The 20,558-nt window shown below is 48.4% G+C and overlaps 1 protein-coding gene across 4 annotated transcripts in view; it reads left to right on the plus strand.

The window, feature by feature from the left end:
- Positions 1 to 348: 348 nt before the first annotated feature.
- Positions 349 to 20,558, plus strand: part of FAM169A (family with sequence similarity 169 member A) — a 157,057-nt gene continuing 136,847 nt past the window's right edge. For 3 of the 4 annotated variants that reach the window (XM_063963844.1, XM_063963845.1, XM_063963846.1), the window contains exon 1: positions 352 to 604. Coding sequence is in view for 1 of the 4 variants with exons in the window: in XM_063963846.1 (XP_063819916.1) it covers positions 587 to 604 (18 nt within the window). In the remaining 3 variants the exon portion in view is untranslated. Of the gene's footprint in view, positions 605 to 20,558 lie in introns of all 4 variants that reach the window. The other variant, XM_063963847.1, reaches the window with a different exon arrangement.

The raw sequence follows: 20,558 nt of genomic DNA on the forward strand, positions 1-20,558 counted from the left end.
ATTGGGTGTAAAACCTGATAATAAATATGCCCCTAATGTTCAATTATTATCTTTAAAACAAATTCAATAAAAACACTAAATTTTCCCCAAAAAAATAAAAAAATCCCCTCTGTGAATATTCCTCCTTTCTCCCCCTCCCTGATACGTGAAACTATAATAATAATAATAATAATAATAATAATAATAATAATAATAATAATAATAATTAATAATAAAGGTTGTAGTCACTATCGCTATTCCAGGGTCAGTTCGCCTGGAGCCTCCCATCTGCGAGAATGATACTCTGTATTGAACACGTTGATATATTAGAATCGCAGCATCGCCGCCACTAGCAGGTGAAAGGTAACGTCAGAGGGGAAGGGGCACCAGGCAGCGCCGCCCAGTGGCAGCGGAGGGGAGACCTGCAGTCAGCCGGGCAGTGCCCATAGACAGCACCCGGAGAGGACGGAGTAAGTGATGGCGGCCAGCAGTGCCCTATGCCTGTGACCGGCTGTGTATCACCACCATCCTCATCAGCAGCCAACTCCTCCTCCTAGCCCATCACCAGCGCCGGGATCCCGGGCACCTCTGCTGGCAATTATATTGCATGTTAGGAGGGAATAAGGTAAGTGTGACGTCTGATCAAACCCCATCAATAACTCTGTGGCATTTTCTTACTGAGTCATCGATCTGTCGTTATGTATCTATTTATTTATTATTGTACAAGCGTCGTTCTATATATATTTATTGTGTGTGTCTGAGCTTCCCCAGGTGCTGCTATTTCCAGACCGTGTGCATTTTATTCATCCCTGTCACTGAATGCATGCATGTAGCAGGCATGAACTGCTAAACCCTGGTGTGATCTATGCAATGCATGCATGTGTGTCTGTGTGCTGCTCAGAAGAGGAATGACAAGCTGCACTGTATAATAAATCCAGGATCATTCCTAGCCTTTGTTGTAATATGGGCATGCCTGATTTACATAGGGTGACTTCTAGTTTTTGCAATAATGTTATGGGGAAAGGAAGCCTCTTACTCCTTCCACAGCAAACCTCCATTTTAGATACAGTATGTTGCACTGTTTGTGATCTGACAGATAATTTACCTTTATTTGGGAGAAGCTTCTGCCAGTGTGTTCTCCAGGCCGACCGACATAACCCCACTTACAATAACGCAGCAGTGAGTGGGGATTTTATTGTGTTGTTGCTTTATTACTTTGCATTTTCCTGATGCATGCACTTTTTTTTTACATTTTTTTATTTTTTTTGCCATGGCCGTAAATCAGTGTGTAGGATAATGCTATTCTAGCAGCACAGCGTTTTGCATTTGTCAGGTTAAATAGACTTTTTTTTTGTGTAGTAAGTATCAAATTAGGTGTAATGTTATTTAAAGTGAATCACTATTGAAATGTATTTACAAACAGCCATTTACACATAATATACAGTGTGGAGACATTTCTGCTTTATCTACTTTTACCAACAGAAGTAAAGACAACTGATTGTATTGTAGTTACATAGTTCCATAAGTTGTTGAGGTTGAAAAAAAGACAAATGTCCATCGAGTTCAACCTACTGAACATTACTTTATTTTTTATTTTTTTATTTTAATATTAATTAAATGTTGTGTCCCTGGATATTTTTTTCCGCTAGAAATTTATCTAATCCATTTTTAAACTTATTGATTGAGTCCACCATTACTACCTTCTCTGGCAGAGAATTCCAAATCCTTACTGCTCTTACTGTGAAGAACCCCTTTCTCCGTTGGGTATGGAATTTTTTCTCCTCTAACCTCAGGGGGTGTCCTGGTGTCCTATGTAGTGTTTTTTTGGTAAACAAATCGTTTGATAGATCCTTGTATTGCCCCTTAATGTATTTATAAATATTAATGAAGTCCCCTCTCAGTCGCCTCTTTTCCAGTGTGAACATATCAAGCCTTTTAAGTCTTTCCTCATAGTCCAGTGCCTCTAACGCCTTAACCGGTTTAGTGGCTCGCCTCTGCACCCTTTCGAGTTCCAAGATATCTTTTTTATAATATGGTGCCCAAAACTGTATACAATATTCCAGGTGTGATCGCACCAATGATCTATACAGAGGCAGGATTACACTCTCTTCCCTTGTCTCCATAGTCACAATATAGTTACAATCACATCCCATTGACTGTATGGAGAAACAGCCCCAAGTGCTAATGGTATGACATTCTCATTCATGTGTCTGATATGGGTGGTCTTCTGTATGCCGACTGACGGGATCCCGGCGCACAGTATACCGGCGCCGGGATCCCGACAGCCGGCATACCGACACTTATTCTCCCTCGTGGGGGTCCACGATCCCCCTGGAGGGAGAATAAAATAGTGTGGCGCGCATAGCGCGCCACAGTGCCCGTAGCGTGGCGAGCGCAGCAAGCCCGCAAGGGGCTCATTTGCGCTCGCCACACTGTCGGTAAGCCGGCGGTCGGGCTCCCGGCGCCGGTATGCTGGTCGCCGGGAGCCCGACCGCCGGCATATCGTAGTGAACCCGTCTGATATGTGGGGAATGATTTTATGTCAGAAGAATGAGAAGTTGTGAAAGGTTAAAGCTGCATTACCACCATAGGAGTCAACTTTTTTCAGTTATACCCCTTTCAGGGGCGAAGGGGTCAGCAATGGCGCCGCAGCGGGATAAGGAGGAGGGGTGCTGGGCGGCCCGAAGGCGCGAACGCCGGGGGAGGGGGGGTTTGCCGCAGGCAGCGGGACCCCCTCCCCTTTCCATCACCTGCAGGGAGCCCTGGGCCAGTAAAAGGTGCGGCCCAGAGGCGGGGGGGGGGGGGGGGTCGAGGGGGGAGATGCAGATAAAAGCAGCAGCCGGGGGGGAGGGAGTTGATAGCTCCATTTTCCCCACACAGGAAAGGAAGTACCTGTGTCTGTCCGGCGGCTGCTGCACTTCCAGAGATCCAGGCATGGCATCCACAGTGACCGGAGGCAGGTTACCCTCACAGCAGGAAGCAATGGTCGGGCAGCGCTCGGCTGAGCGGCCGGAGAGGAGAAGGGCGCTTCCAGCGCGATACAGGGGCCGGGAGGACAGCATTTCCGGCCAGCAGCTGCAGGGCATATCCGTCCGTCCCTCTCCAGAGAGGCAGCACAGGAGCGATGAGAATAGTGCTGGGGCGCCATCTGGTGGCCGGAGGCCACATAAGAAGAAACAAACAGGAGAAAAAAGAAAAAAGGCAGGAAAGGCACCTGCTAGATCCGGAAGGCAGCAGCGACCAGCAGCCCTGCAAAAGGGGCAAGGGTAAGAGGGGGGTGAGTACAAGCCGGGGCAAGAAGGCATAGGAGCAAGGGTGAATGGGGCAGCCATTTTAGGCCAAAGGGGGGAGGGGCAGATCAGCTATGGCCCTCTACAGTGCAGGGGAACCCCCATTAATGTTGCAGCACAGCGGTTGCAGAATACCCCAACACAAGCTAGGGGGGCAGGAGCAGCATGCCAGGAAGGGGGAGTTACTCTCGCCGACACAGCCAGCGGGTCAGGGTTACCCGAGGTGAGGGGGAGATGGGTTTTCCTGGCAGAGACACAGCAATATAATAGCCCTGCTAGGCAGCCAGAGGGCACTCCTAGGCAAGGGGGTAACTGGGGGCAGGGCGCAGGGAGCACACAGGACAGGGACATTACACAGGGGTTGCGAAACCAGCTTGCCCGCTCCCCTGCGTTTACATCCCCACCCAGGAGAATGTACCAGCAGACACCAACGACATTTACAGGGCAGAGCAGGGGCCGCGAAATGCCGCAAGCAAGCAACCGGGATCAAGGAGCCACATCGCAAAATTTCACATCACAATCGCAAGATTTCACATCACAACCACAAGCGAGAATCCAAGACAATTACAACAGTTGCAGAGACAGTGCGTTCCTCGCCATGCCCAGCGGCCCGTCAGTGCAGCATCTTGCCGCGGCAAGAGCGGTGGAGAAGAATACAGCGGAGGCTGGTGCCGTGGCCTGCCCGGCCAGAGAAGGCGTCTCCACAGCATCACTCAGGAACGGTGAGATGAACCATGTGTTTAATATGCAGAATGTGAATGTTATGCCGTTGTATAATAGCAATACACAAAGTGTGAGGGGTGGTACTGAAAAGGGGCAGAGCCAGGGGTTGCACCAAAACAGCGTGAGCAGCGCAAATGGCGGGGGGGGGGCACCTTAAACGAGGTAGCGAACACACAAGGGGAGGGTAACAGCGCCGCAGATAATCAGGCGGGCAAGCGGGGCAATAGCAGCCCGTCCGAGTCAGACGGCGACGAGTCATGCAAGGTATTGAAAGAGCAACTGCGGCTGGCCAGGGCCAATCGCAAGAAGAAAAAGTTGTCAGCCCCAGGGACAGATACAGCGTGGAGAAAGCTAGGTCAGACTGGAGCAGCTAAGCCAGTTTTCTTACAGCAGGGAGGCGCACTGGATCACGAGCTAGGCGCATTGGCAGGGCATTTGCCTAAAGAAATTAGGAAGGAAATTGTGAAGGGGGATTTCATCGACATATGCTCCCTTACAGAGGAAGGTCTCAGGGACAAGGAGAGGGGCAGCGAGAAGGGAGTAGGGCCTGGGGAATCCTACAAGACAATTGACAATTGGATGACCGGGATGTTCGCATACTCTGGTTGCTACGTAGAAGCTTACACAAATATGGCAATGAACATGATGAAATACATCAATCTTGTTTATTCAGTGTACAAGGATTATGGTGGAACTGCGTGGCGCAGATACGACGAGTCCTTCAGGTTAAGAGCGCAAGGGCAGCAACCCATCAAGTTTGGGACAAAGGATATCGAGCTGTGGCTCAAGGCGCAGGCAAGAGGACCTAGCGATAAAGAAGCAACAGCGCAAAGGCAGGGGACAGGGAGGCCTAGCACGCATAGACAGGATATGCTCAAATGCTACGCCTTCAATGATACCCGGTGCACACGGTCTTTTTGCAAATTCAAGCACGCATGCACGCACTGCAGCGGAAGTCACCCGGCAAAAGCCTGCTTTAGAAAAAAAGGCCGACAGGGAGAGAGAGGGGAAAAGGTATCCGGAGCGCTTGTGCCTGTCAAAAGCAAGTAGCCCAGTGAGGCTTGAGGGTATGCAGGCATGGCTAGCCAGGTACCCCAAGCGTTTAGAAGCCCAGCGGTTGCAGGAGAGTTTTAGAGTAGGCCCCCCCAATTTAAAATTTGGTAGTGTCACCACTGGGGTTAGTTCCCAAGAAAGCACCGGGAAAATTCAGACTTATTCAACACCTATCTTTCCCGGAGGGGGCATCAGTTAATGATGCCCTGGACGTGGAACAGTGCTCGGTGCAATATCAGTCGTTTGACCATGCGATAAAAATGAGTTTTTTTCAACAGTATTTACTCGTGAGGACCCAATTCAGGGACTAACGCACAATCTCAATAATGAGAATATCACACTGATAGGTACTTATTTAAGCGAGGAAGTAGTCTGTGACCGATTAAAACATTTAAAGATTAATAAATCACAAGGGCCTGATGGTATTCATCCAAGGGTTCTAATGGAGCTTCACTCTGAACTGGCAAAACCGCTATCTTTGATCTTTAAGGACTCAGTTATATCAGGTATGGTTCCCAAAGACTGGCGTATAGCGGAAGTAGTGCCTATATTCAAAAAGGGAAGTAAAGCTGAACCAGGTAATTATAGACCAGTTAGTCTTACATCTATAGTGGGGAAAGTATTGGAAGGTATTCCTAGAGATAGTATTCAGAAGTTCCTTGAAACCAATAAGGTCATTAAAAGGAATCAACATGGTTTTATGAAACAGTAAGCGCAAACCTAGATCAGGGTAAAGACGTGGATGTAATCTTTTTAGACTTTGCCAAAGCGTTCGATACTGTACCACACATGAGACTTATCTACAAGCTACAAGAATCAAGGCTAGGAAGCACAATATGCACTTGGGTCAAAAACTGGTTAGATAATAGGAAGCAGCACGTTGTGGTTAATGGATCTTTTTCAACTTGGACTGAAGTGCTAAGTGGTGTGCCGCAAGGCTCAGTATTAGGACCGCTATTGTTCAATATTTTCATTAACGACCTAACAGAAGGTCTAGAGAGCATGGTGTCAATTTTTGCAGATGATACCAAATTGTGTAAGGCTATAAATACAGAGGAGGATGCCGAGTCTCTTCAGAACGACTTAGTTAAATTAGAAGCATGGGCAGCCAAATGGAGAATGCGCTTCAACACAGACAAGTGTAAGGTAATGCACTGTGGTAACAAGAACATAAATTACACCTACCTACTAAATGGGATAAAATTAGGGGATTCTGTACTGGAAAAGGACTTAGGTGTCCTCATAGATAGCAAGCTAAGCAGTAGTACCCAAAGTAGGACTGCAGCAAAGAAGGCTAATAAGATATTAGCATGCATAAAACGGGGTATTGATGCTAGGGACGAGAGTATTATACTCCCGTTATATAAATCACTAGTGAGGCCACACCTTGAATACTGTGTACAATTCTGGGCACCGTACTACAAAAAGGATATCCTGGAGCTTGAAAAGGTACAGAGGAGGGCGACCAAACTAATTAAGGGCATGGAGACGATGGAATACAAGGAAAAGCTTGAAATACTAGGCATGTTTACATTGGAAAAGCGGAGACTAAGAGGGGATATGATCAACATCTACAAATATATAAGGGGACAATACACAGAGCTTGCGCGGGACCTGTTTTTGGTTAGATCAACACAGAGGACTCGTGGACACTCGCTCAGGTTAGAGGAGAGGAGATTCCGCACAATACGGCGTAAAGGCTTTTTCACGGTAAGGACAATACATGTTTGGAATTCCCTGCCCGAGGGAGTTGTAATGGCGGAATCTGTCAACACCTTTAAGAATGGGTTAGATAAATTCCTAATGGATAAGGATATCCAGGGGTATGGTGCATAGTCATATAGTTACTATAAATAGGGATAAAATGTAACGGCTGACAGCAGCATCAGTCAGAAATTTTAGTCAAATCATCATGCATAGGAGACCACAAATAGGTTGAACTCGATGGACAATTGTCTTTTTTCAACCTCAGATACTATGTTACTATGTTAGGAGGCAAGGGAAAGGGGCCTTGTTGGCGAAGCTGGACATCGAGTCAGCGTTCAGGCTACTCCCCCTGCATTCGGACAGTTTTTACCTTATGGGTTTCTAGTTTGAGGGCCAATATTTCGTAGATAAATGTTTGCCTATGGGATGCGCAATATCTTGCGCGTTATTCGAAATTTTCAGCTCCTTCTTGCACTGGTGCTTGGAAGCACGGACAGGCTGTAGGGCAGTGGCGCACTACCTGGACGATTTCTTGCTGGCAGGTCCAGCTCAGTCTGGGCAGTGCGCGCAGTTGCTGCAAGAGCTTACAAAGATGCTGAACGAGTTCGGTGTCCCCATCGCGGGGGAGAAAACTGAGGGCCCAAAACAGGTCATCTCTTACCTAGGTGTAGAGATCGACACAGAGAAGATGGAGTGCCAGTTGCCAACAGAAAAAATCGAAAAGTTGGAGCGAGAGATCAGTGCATGCGCCCAAGCGAAGTCAGTTACCTTGGGCCAGTTGCAGTCATTGCTAGGGTCGCTGAATTTTGCTTGTCGCGTAATCCCTATGGGGCGGATTTTCAAGCGACGTATGGAAAGGGCAACAGCGGGAGTGAGGAAGAAACATCACTTCATCCGCATCAGCAGGGAATTGAAGGAAGATTTGTTAGTATGGCAGGATTTCTTGAAACAGTTTAACGGGGTGCGCATGTGGCTGAGCAAGATATTGCCAAACCATGCACTGCAGCTGTTCACAGACGCAGCAGGAGCCATAGGCTTCGGAGCGTACTTGCAGTGAGAGTGGTGCGCAGAAGAATGGCCGCAAAGGTGGAAGGACAGCGGTTTGACTAAGAACTTGGCAGCTTTGGAGTTGTTTCCTATAGTGGTAGCCGTAGAGGTTTGGGGCCGCAGGCTAGAGAATAAGTTCATACAGTTTTGGTGCGACAATATGGGCGTGGTACAGGCCATAAACAGCCAATCTGCCTCGTCCGCACCAGTGATTAGGTTGCTGAGGTGGTTGGTAGCGGCATGCTTGAGGCACAACATCACATTCAGGGCAAAGCATGTACCAGGAGTCGAGAACGTTATCGCGGACGCACTGTCACATCAGAAATGGGAGGTGCTTTGGGCGGCAGCGCCGTTCGCGCGGGGCCAAGGTTTAACATGCCCTTCTCATCTTTGGCAGATAGCCGAGCCTGTTTGAACGAGCTGGTGTAAGGGTCCCTGGCGCCAAAGACCTGGAAAGCGTACGTGGCAGCATGGGAGAAATGGCAGCAGTTCCAGGGGAACGTAAGCTCAGAGGGCCTGACGCCCCTGCAGCAATTGTTGGAATTCTTAGGCAAGAGTAAGGAGGAGGGAGCATCAAGGGCAGTGGCAAACACCAGGCTGGCAGGGGTATCTTTCTTTTCAAAGTTGCTAGGGAAAGAGGACCTAACTAAGGCATTCGTAGTGCGCACAGTGATGAAGGGATGGGCCAGAGCGGAGATACGGAGACTGGACTCCCGGGAGCCAGTAACCATAGAGAGGCTTAAGAGCATTATTCACATAGTGGCGAAAGTATGTAACGGAGAGTACGAGGAAAAACTGTTTAAAGCAGCGTTTATCATGGCGTTTAGCGGAGCATTTAGGGTCGGGGAGCTAGTAGCGCAGTCAAAAATGGCCGCCGGAACAGGCCTGTTGGTAAAAAACGTAGTGGCCTCGCAGGGCGCGGTCTTGTGCAAAATTCACAAGTCAAAAACAGACCAGATAGGTAAGGGAAGATGGGTCCAGTTGGGCAGGCACCCGGACACAACAGTCTGTCCAATCGAGGCGGTACAAAAATTTTTGGAGGTCAGGCCAAAAGGGGGCGAGAATTTCCTCATTCATGTGGATCAGGCGGCACTTACCAGGTTCCAGTTCACAGCCATATTTAAAAAGTGCATCAAGGAGTTAGGCTGGAACCCGAGGAAGTTCGGAACCCACTCATTTAGGATCGGCGCGGCGACATTCGCCGCCAGCCAGGGATGCTCAGCCGAAGAGATAAAGGGGAAAGGGGGGTGGCTGGGCAACAGGGGCATGGTATGGGAGCAGGCCAGGGAGGCCTGGCTCAAGGCCGAGCGGGCATTGGGAAAGCCCGACATGTTGGTGTTGCACTTTGGGGGAAACGATATCGGGAAAACAAAGTCGCTAGACCTGATCAGGCAGGCCAGGGAGGACATCGCCTGGATAAAAGGGCGGTGGGGCAACGTGCGCATAGTCTGGTCAAAAATCATCCCGCGACTAGCCTGGAGGGGGGCTAGGTCAGGGCACGGAATAGACAGAGCCAGGAAGAAAGTCAATGCGGCCATCGATAAAGTGGTCACAGCCAACGGGGGAAGCGTTATACACCACAATGACCTTGCAGGGAGATGTGAGGGTTTTTACAGGCACGATGGGGTGCACCTGTCGGACATAGGCCTCGATATCTTCAACAATGCGTTGGAGGGTTTGCGGTGGTAGCGCAGGGTGGGGCTTCGGTCCGCAGGTCGCTGGGACCTCGTGTGGCGGGGAAGGAGCGGTGCACAAGGCATGGTAAAGGGGGGATTGTCAGAATGCCTCGCATAAGTCACCAATTAGTAGGCCGTACGCCTGGTTCCAGCTAAATGCGGCAGGGGCCATACGGGTTGCGCGCCGTGGTAGGGTGTTATGCGCATGGTAGCTGGTCCCCCTGCGCAGGGGGCGTGGTCCGTCGGCCCGCAAGGGCGTGCCGGGAACGCCTCAGGCGGGGAGGGGGCGTCGCCGGTAAGGCGGCGTAAGGCACGCCCCAGTCGTTTCTCTAAACAGCGGGAGAGCCGTGCACCGCTTCCTCTCCTTTTTTACCCTGCAGTAGTGTGTTTTTTGGTATTAGGTGGAAATAAAGCTGTGACCATTTATTCTTTGCACAAAATTACCAGTCTCGTCTCCAGTTATTTGATTAGAGCAAGCCGGCGGGGACCTGGAAGGTCACCCTCTCCATCCTTACAGGGGCGAAGGGGGCAGCAATGGCGCCGCAGCGGGATGAGGGGTGCCGGGCGGCCCGATGGCGCGAATGCCGGGGGAGGGGGGGTTTGCCGCAGGGCGGCGGGACCCCCTCCCCTTTTCATCACCTGCAGGGAGCCCTGGGCCAGTAAAAGGTGCGGCCCAGAGGCGGGGGGGGGGGCGAGGGGGGAGATGCAGATAAATGCAGCAGCCGAGGGGGAGGGAGTTGATAGCTTCATTTTCCCCACACAGGAAAGGAAGCCCACCCACCCGCCCTGAGTTGGCAAGGAACAGGGTCGGTAGTAGCTAGGACAGGGGAACGGGCCAAGGGAGCGCAGGACTTAGGCAGTTTTTTCGTCACTTGCTAATGAATGACACATTGTGAGAAGTGATTATGGTGTTTTGTTTTATCGCAATAAACATGGTTTGGTGTAAATCGTTTGTATTTTCTTGTCACAGCGGGTTGCGGGGAAGGAGCGGTGCACAAGGCATGGTAAGGGGGGGATTGTCAGAATGCCTCGCATAAGTCACCAATTAGTAGGCCGTACGCCTGGTTCCAGCTAAATGCGGCAGGGGCCATACGGGTTGCGCGCCGTGGTAGGGTGTTATGCGCATGGTAGCTGGTCCCCCAGCGCAGGGGGTGTGGTCCGTCGGCCCGCAAGGGCGGGCCGGGTACGCCTCAGGCGGGGAGGGGGCGTGGCCGTCGCCGGTAAGGCGGCGTAAGGCATGCCCCAGTCGTTTCTCTAAACAGCGGGAGAGCCGTGCACCGCTTCCTCTCCTTTTTTACCCTGCAATGGTGCGTTTTTTTGGTATTAGGTGGAAATAAAGCTGTGACCATTTATTCTTTGCACAAAATTACCAGTCTCGTCTCCAGTTATTTGATTAGAGCAAGCCGGCGGGGCGCCGGAAGGTCACCCTCTCCATCCTTACAGACTGACAAATATTTCCCGGGTTATTGCACATGAACGCGCATCAACCCGGGAATTTGCTCAGTGTGAAAGGGTACAGGAACAATATCCCAGGACGAGCGTCTTGGTATTTCATCCCAGGTCTCAACCAGGGTTGAATCCGGGATCGTCCCGGGATGCGGTGCAGTGTGAACGGGTATGCCAGGTCAAGGCGACCCGGCACCCGTTCTCTGCATAGGAGGAGGCGGTGCTTAGAGATGATTATCTCCAAGCACAGCCTCCGGTAACATCAGCGGTGACGTCACCAACCCAGCAATATGACGGGTCGGGCCGCAAGTCTGAAGGGGTCTCAAGCCAGGTCGCACCTGGGATGCACCCATGTACACATTCCCGGGGTGGGACCCGGCTCTTGTCAGTCTAAAAGGGGTTTTATTGGGGGTGTTCATATTACCCTCAATATGACTGTAAAATGGCATTCATATATAGGGTGACAGATCTGGCAGCACAACTACTGGACCTGTGGTGCTGGCTCCAGTGACTTTCACCTAGTTGTTACATGCTCCTCCCCTGCACCAGGTGTTACTGCTCCAGGCAGTGTTTTACTGGGCTGTGCCATGGACACTGTGTGACCCTGCTGAGGGGTGCGGTGTGAGCGGTAGGGCCAATCACATGCTGAAGTCATGCACATGGCTTCTGAATGGTCCTTCCACTTATATGAAGGGGAGGCTCTGTAGTCATTTCAAGCTAGTGAAATTAAAAGTTTATATATAATAGAAATGGATAAGACCTTGGGGTAAATGACTGCATGGTGCAGCCCATAGGGCATCGGGAAGTGGAAGGTGCACATGAGCAGGGCCGTAACTAGGTGTGCGCGGAGTGTACCACTGCACATAGCGCTGCAGGGCAGGGGGTGCTGTTGACGGCACTTGTCAATGATCTGTTTTAATTACTTTCATTTGCAGCTTACCCTCTTTTTGAAGCCCAGCAACACCTGATTGCCGCTGTCTCTTACCCCCGCCCCTCCGTTGCTAATACCTATACAACATTCATGAACATAACTTGATAACTCTTTGTTATTCAGTCACACTGTCCTTTATTACATTTCAAGATGCTGACATACCCGGGACTCACTGTGGAATTGCAGTCAGACACTCTATTTATTGTCCTATCTGCCCTTGCATAGAAAGCTAGAGAATTCTAAGCTAGAGAATTCAAACTATTGAAGCTTACCTTATACTTTGTGAAAAAAAACTGGTGGTTGACTGGAATGAAACACTTCATAGGTTTGAATCCTGGGTATGGCAGTATATTGGAATGTGTTATTTAATAAAGTGTATTGTAACTGAATAACAGCGAGTTCTCAAGTTAAGTGCATGAATGTGGTATAAAGAGGATTTATGTCCAAATCAGTTTGCTATAAATGTGTGTGTATAATATATATATATATATATATATATATATATCAAAATGTATCCCTATGAGGCATGCACATTATGTCCCTCCCGGAAAAATGGAGGGGGTGTCACCAATTTTCTTTCTGACACAGAGCACCAAGAACTCCAGTTACGGCTCTGCCTGGTAATAATGTGCTCACAGAGGTAAGCTCATTGAGAAGCAGATAATAAAATGTAGCAGTAGCTAGTAGGTAATTGAAGTTAGGCAGAGGGTTATCAACATAAATTGTACCTGTAGAGTCAGCATGAATGTGGAAGGTGCTCATGGACAATGCTAGTAATTGATTTCTTACAGATAAACTCGCTAACAGTATATATGTGGTGTTGCAGCTAAAATGTCACAATGGGTAACATCACAATCTTAAATGATTTAAATACAAATAAAACACAGACAACAGTGCTGGCATTACAATTCCGTCAAATTTTATTGACAAATAATAATTAAAATTGGTGGCGGTATTAAAGGATGGACAGAGCAACAAGGATGCATAACCAAATATTGGTGTTCATCTCCCCACTTACCATATCACCCACCACCCGTTCAGGTTTTGTATTCATTTCTCGGACAATACAATTGGCATAAAAAGTAGAGAGCACCCAATAAGCCTAATGCTTAACTTTATGAACTGAATTACCATTCTGTACTACCATAGCAAGGCATAATCTGACCCACAACTAGAGTGCCCCTCTGTACGTGTAATACTACACCCCAGCCCACCCCTATACATATAACACTACACAGCTGCCCCACCTGTACATATAATACTACACACCAGCCCACCTCTATATATATAACACTGCACAGGCTGACCCACCCCCCCTCCCATAGATTTAATACTACACACCAGCCCCTTCCCCCCACTGTGCATACTGTATAACATTACACATCTGCCCCCGATGTAGATATAATGCTACACACAAGCCACACACTCCTCCCTCCGTACATCTAGAACTGCACACCTGGATTTAAATTTTCAACTGCTTAAGTGATCAATGAGTTGGATGTAACTGTCAACATTTTAAAAATTAATTAGCAGCTCTTCCATCACACCCATGACGTGGCTGCCTAATGTCGTTTTTATTTTTTGGGTGGGGGGGTTCGCCAGTAGCCCTAGTCCCCAGCTTTTGTTTCTCTTTAGTTATATGGGTTATATTTTTTCGGTGCAGGGTAAATACTAGCTGCTTTTGCATGTAAACCACAAATGATGGTCCAGCACTTTCTCTTCCCAATGATGGGCCAGCTCTTCCTCTTCCAGATAATGGTCTAGCAGTTCCTCCTCCTGATGATGGTCCACCATTGGATGGTCTGCGGCGTCCTGACCATAGCCATGTCTCACTGATGTTATGGTTTGCTTCATCATTTCCAAGCAGCTGGACTAACTCTCTTCGGCTCATTGTAGCTGATGACAGTACCTACACAATTTAAAAAAAAAAAAAAAGGTAAAGAAAACACAGATGAGATTGTGCACTGAGATCCGGTCACTGGAGAATCGCTGGCAGCAAATACTAGTGAGCAAACGTGATCTTTCTTGGGAGGCTCTTTCTCATGTGTCAGCAAGAGCGACAACTCAAGAAATGCCAGTTATATGCCGTGGAGAATTCAAATGTGGCATGCGGGCGGCAGTTGGTGATGACATCAGCAGCATCTTCCCACTGATATTACACAGTGATACATGTGGGAAATCAGTGGAACGACAGTGGGAAATGACGTTAGTGCTGAGGAGTCATTGGGGGAAATTCAAATGTTTGAAAAGTCGGTTGGGTGTCTGTTTTTTCTGTCACCCAACTGACTTTTCAAACAATTGAATATCCCCCATTACATCAAGAACAGGGTGATTTGGGGCATCTACTGAAAGCATCTCATTTCTGCTGCTGGACCCAACTGTCATTGCTGCTGCCATCTCTACTCCTCCATTGGCTATCTGTGACCTCTGTCGTGACAGCTGAAACATTATAACATTTATGGGATATATATAAATATATATATGTGTGTGTGTGTGTTCCCCATATTATATATAATGTTATATTACCATGTGCAGAGTTAATCCAATATGCATGTTGGTAGAGTAATCTTTCATGCAGCATCCCATTTGCGGTTATCTCCCGAAAATGTCTGTTTTTGGGGAATATGCCGCAAATTTTTAATGATAAATAGGCCCCTAAGTCACAGCATAAAAAGAAAGCTGCACAGTATTTATGTGCTACATGCACAGGGGGTGGGGGAGTAACTTCCCAGCATGCAACAACTGCACATCTGGAATTGCTGCATGTATTGTTCAGTGCAAATTTTTATTGCATTTTTAAAATGGATTTGCTTCAAATTCTGTACTTGGCCATTTATATTCACAAACTGTAATCCTTTCATATGAAGCTACTATACTACTGGAGGCAGTTCTAGTGGTCTGGGTTTCTTGAATAGTCACAAACAATGTTTTACATAAGGACGACACTGAAATGCAGACTGCAGTCTGGTTTATATACTTATATACATTTTTCCTAAATTGTATTAGTATGTGTATATGTTTATTGATATGTGAAATATTGTGCATGCAGCTTACTACCAAGAAAAAATATAAAATGCAAAGAACATGTGTAAAAGGGAAGAAAAAAGTATTGGATTGTAAACATCAGACAGTCTCAGTAAAGGGCAGTACACACATTCTTTAGATGTGTGCTGAGCGATCGCTCAGCACACATCTCTCCCCCACTCAGCACAGCGCAAAACCATGTGCACTGCAGGTGGGGCAGATATAACATGTGCAGAGTGAGTTAGATTTGGGTGGGTTATTTTGTTTCTGTGCAGGGTAAATACTGGCTGCTTTATTTTTACACTGCAATTTAGATTGCAGATTGAACACACCGCACCCAAATCTAACTCTCTCTGCACATGTTATATCTGCCCCCCCTGCAACTCAACTCAGAATTACCCCCATGGTTTGCCCAACTGCTAACAAATTTGCTGCTGCGATCAGCTCTGAATTAGGGGGGTCATTCCGAGTTAATCGCACGCTGCCGATTTTCGCTGCGCTGCGATCATGTCTCTACTGCGCATGCACCGCAATGTGCACGTGCGTCAAACGGGTACAATGCGGATCGTATCTGAGCGTTGGATTTAACGAAGAATCCATACGCACAGCTGATCGCAAAGAGATTGACAGGAAGAGGGCGTTTATGGGTGTCAACTGACCGTTTTCTGGGAGTAGTAGGGAAAACGCAGGCGTGTCTGGGCGTTTGGAGGGCAGGTGTGTGATGTCAATTCCGCCACCAAAAAGACTGAAGTGATCGTAAGGACTGAGTAAGTTCAGACCTACTCTGAAGCTGTTTTTGTAGAGCTCGGCTGCACAAACATTCGCACACTTGCAAAGCGAAAATACACTCCCCCGTGGGCGGCGACTGTGCGTTTGCGCGGCTGCTAAAAACAGCTAGCGAACGATCAACTCGGAATGAGGGCCTGGGCCCAATGCTCCATTCTTTCTTTCCTCTCCCTGCACCGTTATAGTGGTGTATTGTTCCTGGTGTGATTGGTTACATGTCTAGCTTAACGTTTGACTTTGTAATCCAGGATCATTATAAAAAATATATTAAACATACATTTAAAAATTCAAAAATAACCCTGTATTGTCAGGGCAGATAAAGACATGTTAGGCCAGCCCTACAAGTTTGGAAATCTTGTATCTGATGTTAGTGAATATTTCTCTAACGTCCTAGAGGATGCTGGGACTCCGTAAGGACCATGGGGGATAGACGGGCTCCGCAGGAGACATGGGCACTTTAAGAAAGACTTTGACTCTGGGTGTGCACTGGCTCCTCCCTCTATGCCCCTCCTCCAGACCTCAGTTTGATACTGTGCCCAGTGGAGACTGGGTGCATTTCAGGAGCTCTCCTGAGTTTCCTATAAGAAAGCATTTTTGTTAGGTTTTTTATTTTCAGGGAGCCTGCTGGCAACAGACTCCCTGCATCGAGGGACTGAGGAGAGAGAAACAGACCCACTTCTCTAAGTTTCAGGGCTCTGTTTCTTAGGCTACTGGACACCATTAGCTCCAGAGGGATCGGTACGCAGGTCTCACCCTTGCCGTCCGTCCCAGAGCCGCGCCGCCGTCCTCCTCGCAGAGCCGGAAGAAAGAAGCCGGGTGAGTATGTGAGGAAAAGACCCATCTGAGGCGGCAGAAGACACTTGGATCTTCACTGAGGTAACACACAGCACTGCAGCTGTGCGCCATTGCTCCCCTTCACCTCACACACTCTGGTCACTGTAAGGGTGCAGGGCGCAGGGGGGGGCGCCCTGGGCAGCAATATAAACCTCTCTTATGGCACAGATTATATATATATATATATATATATATATATATATATATATATATATATATATATATATACACACACACACACACACACACACACACACACACACACGTACAGCTGGGCACTGTACATGTATAAAAAAGAGCCCCCATGTATTGAAAAAATTGAGCGGGACAGAAGCCCGCCGCCGAGGGGGGCGGGGCTTCTCCCTCAGCACTCACCAGCGCCATTTTTCTCCACAGCACCGCTGAGAGGAAGCTCCCCGGACTCTCCCCTGCTTGACACACGGTGACAGAGGGTTTTAAAGTAGAGGGGGGGGGCACATCATTGGTGCAGATACATAAAACAGCGCTGCTGGGTAAACATTAATTTACTGTGTTATTCCTGGGTCATATAGCGCTGGGGTGTGTGCTGGCATACTCTCTCTCTGTCTCTCCAAAGGGCCTGGTGGGGAACCTGTCTTCAGAAAAGAGCTTCCCTGTGTATGTGTGGTGTGTCGGTACGTGTGTGTCGACATGTCTGAGGTTGAGGGCTCACCTAAGGAGGAGGGGGAGTTTATGAATGTTAGGTCTCCATCGGCTGTGCCGACGCCGGACTGGATGGATATGTGGAATGTTTTAAGTGCAAATGTTAATTTATTGCACAAAAGGCTAGACAAAGCCGAAGCTGGGGCACAGTCAGGGAGTCAACCCATGCCTGTCCCTATGTCGCCGGGACCTTCGGGGTCTCAGAAGCGCCCACTATCCCAAATAGTTGACACAGGTACCGACACGGATTCAGACTCCAGTGTCGATTACGATGATATAAAATTACAGCCAAGGGTGGCTAAAGGTATTCGATATATGATTATCGCAATAAAAGATGTGTTGCATATCACTGAGGGTACACATGTATAAAGGAAAGAAACCTGAGGTCTCCTTTCCCTCCTCACATGAGCTGAACGAAGTATGTGAAAAAGCGTGGGAAACTCCAGACAAAAAACTGCAGATTCCCAAAAGGATCCTAACAGCATATCCTTTCCCGTCGCAGGACAGGATACGGTGGGAATCCTCCCCTAGGGTGGACAAGGCCTTGACGCGCTTATCAAAAAAGATAGCGATTCCATCCCAAGATACGGCTACCCTCAAGGATCCTGCTGACCGCAAGCAGGAAGTTACCCTGAAGTCCATTTACACACATTCTGGCTATTGCGTCGGCCTGGGTTTGTAGTGCTGTAGCAGCATGGACAGATTCCTTATCAACGGATATTGAGACTCTTGATAAGGATACTATTTTATTGACCTTAGGGCATATAAAAGATGCGGTCTTGTATATGAGGGATGCTCAAAGAGACATTAGTTTACTGGATTCCAGGATAAACGCTATGTCTATTTCTGCTAGGCGTGTCTTATGGACCAGACAGTGGACTGGTGATGCCGACTCCAAGAGACATATGGAGTTGTTGCCTTACAAGGGTGAGGAATTGTTTGGAGAGGGACTCTTGGACCTCGTCTCCCCGGCTACGGCAGGTAAATCAAATTTTTTGCCATATATTCCCTCACAATCTAAGAAAGCACCTCATTATCAAATGCAGTCCTTTCATTCCAATAAAAGCAAGAGAGCACGTGGATCGTCCTTTCTTGCCAGAGGTAAAGGCAGAGGGAAAAAGCTGCATAACACAGCTAGTTCCCAGGAACAGAAGTCCTCCCCGGCCTCTGCAAAATCCACCGCAGGACGCTGGGGCTCCCCTGAGGGAGTCAGCTTCTATGGGGGCACGTCTTCGACTGTTCAGCCACGTCTTGGTCCACTCACAGGTGGATCCATGGGCAATAGAAATAGTTTCCCAGGGTTACAAGCTGGAATTCGAAGAAGTGCCTCCACGCCGGTTTTTCAAATCGGCCCTACCGAAACAACCCCTGGAAAGGGAGATAGTGTTACATGCGATTCACAAATTGTGTCTTCAACAAGTGGGGTAGAGGTTCCCCTGCTTCAAAGAGGGCAGGGGTACTACTCAACTCTGTTTGTGGTTCCGAAACCGGACGGTTCGGTCAGACCCATTTTAAATTTAAAATCCCTGAACCTTTACTTAAAACGGTTCAAGTTCAAAATGGAATCGCTCAGGGCGGTCATCGCCAGCCTAGAAGGGGGAGATTTTTTGGTATCTCTGGACATAAAGGATGCATACCTGCATGTCCCCATATATCCTCCTCATCAGGCGTACCTGAAATTTGCGGTACAGGATTGTCATTACCAATTTCAGACGTTGCCGTTTGGGCTTTCCACGGCTCCGAGAATTTTCACCAAGGTAATGGCGGAAATGATGGTGCTCCTGCGCAAGCAGGGCGTCACAATTATCCCGTACTTGGACGATCTCCTCATAAAAGCGAGATCACGGGAGAAGTTGCTGAACAGCGTATCACTTTCACTGAATGTGTTACAGCGACACGGCTGGATTCTCAATATTCCAAAGTCGCAGCTGAATCCTACAACTCGTCTGCCCTTCTTGGGCATGATTCTGGACACAGACCAGAAAAGGGTTTTTCTTCCGACGGAAAAAGCGCAGGAACTCATGACTCTAGTCATGAACCTGTTGAAACCAAAACAAGTGTCAGTACATCATTGCACTCAAGTTCTGGGAAAGATGGTGGCAACATACAAAGCCATTCCATACGGCAGATTCCATGCAAGGACCTTCCAATGGGACCTATTGGACAAATGGTCCGGGTCGCATCTGCAATTGCATCAGCGGATCACCCTGTCCCCCAGGGCCAGAGTATCTCTCCTGTGGTGGCTAAACAGTGCTCACCTTCTAGAGGGCCGCAGGTTCGGCATTCAGGACTGGATCCTGGTGACCACGGACACGAGCCTCCCGAGGTTGGGGAGCAGTCACACAGGGAAGAAATTTCCAAGGACTTTGGTCAAGTCAAGAGACTTGTCTTCACATCAACATCCTGGAACTAAGGGCCATATACAACGCCCTACGTCAAGCGGAGATCTTACTTCGCAATCGACCAGTTCTGATCCAGTCAGACAACATCACCGCAGTAGCTCATATAAACCGCCAAGGCGGCACAAGGAGCAGAGTGGCAATGGCGGAAGCCACCAGAATTCTTCGCTGGGCGGAGAATCATGTAAGCGCTCTGTCAGCAGTGTTCATTCCGGGAGTGGACAACTGGGAAGCAGACTTCCTCAGCAGACACGATCTGCATCCGGGAGAGTGGGGACTTCATCAGGATGTCTTCGCGCAGATTGCAAGTCGGTGGGGACTACCCCAAATAGACATGATGGCATCCCGTCTCAACAAAAAGCTACAAAAGGTATTGCGCCAAGTCAAGAGACCCTCAGGCGGTAGCTGTGGACGCCCTAGTGACACCATGGGTTTTCCAGTCGGTATATGCGTTTCCTCCTCTTCCTCTCATACCCAAGGTGTTGAGGATAATAAAAAGAGGAGTGAGAACAATTCTCATTGTTCCAGATTGGCCACGAAGGACCTGGTATCCGGATCTGCAAGAAATGCTCACAGAAGATCCGTGGCCTCTTCGTCTAAGGCAGGACCTGTTACAACAGGGTCCCTGTCTGTTCCAAGACTTACGCGGCTGCGTTTGACGGCATGGCGGTTTAACGCCGGATCCTAGCGGAAAAAGGTATTCCGGATGAGGTCATTCCTACGCTAATAAAGGCTAGGAAGGACGTGATGTCTAAACATTATCACCGAATATGGCGAAAATATGTTTCTTGGTGTGAGGCCAGGAATATTCCTACGGAAGAATTCCATCTAGGCCGTTTTCTTCACTTCCTACAAACTGGAGTGAATTTGGGCCTAAAATTAGGCTCCATTAAAGTTCAGATTTCGGCCTTATCCATTTTCTTTCAAAAGGAATTGGCCTCTTTACCTGAAGTACAAACTTTTGTGAAGGGAGTACTGCATA

This window comes from Pseudophryne corroboree, chromosome 1 (genome assembly GCF_028390025.1).
Source record: "Pseudophryne corroboree isolate aPseCor3 chromosome 1, aPseCor3.hap2, whole genome shotgun sequence".
Lineage (NCBI taxonomy): Eukaryota > Metazoa > Chordata > Amphibia > Anura > Myobatrachidae > Pseudophryne > Pseudophryne corroboree.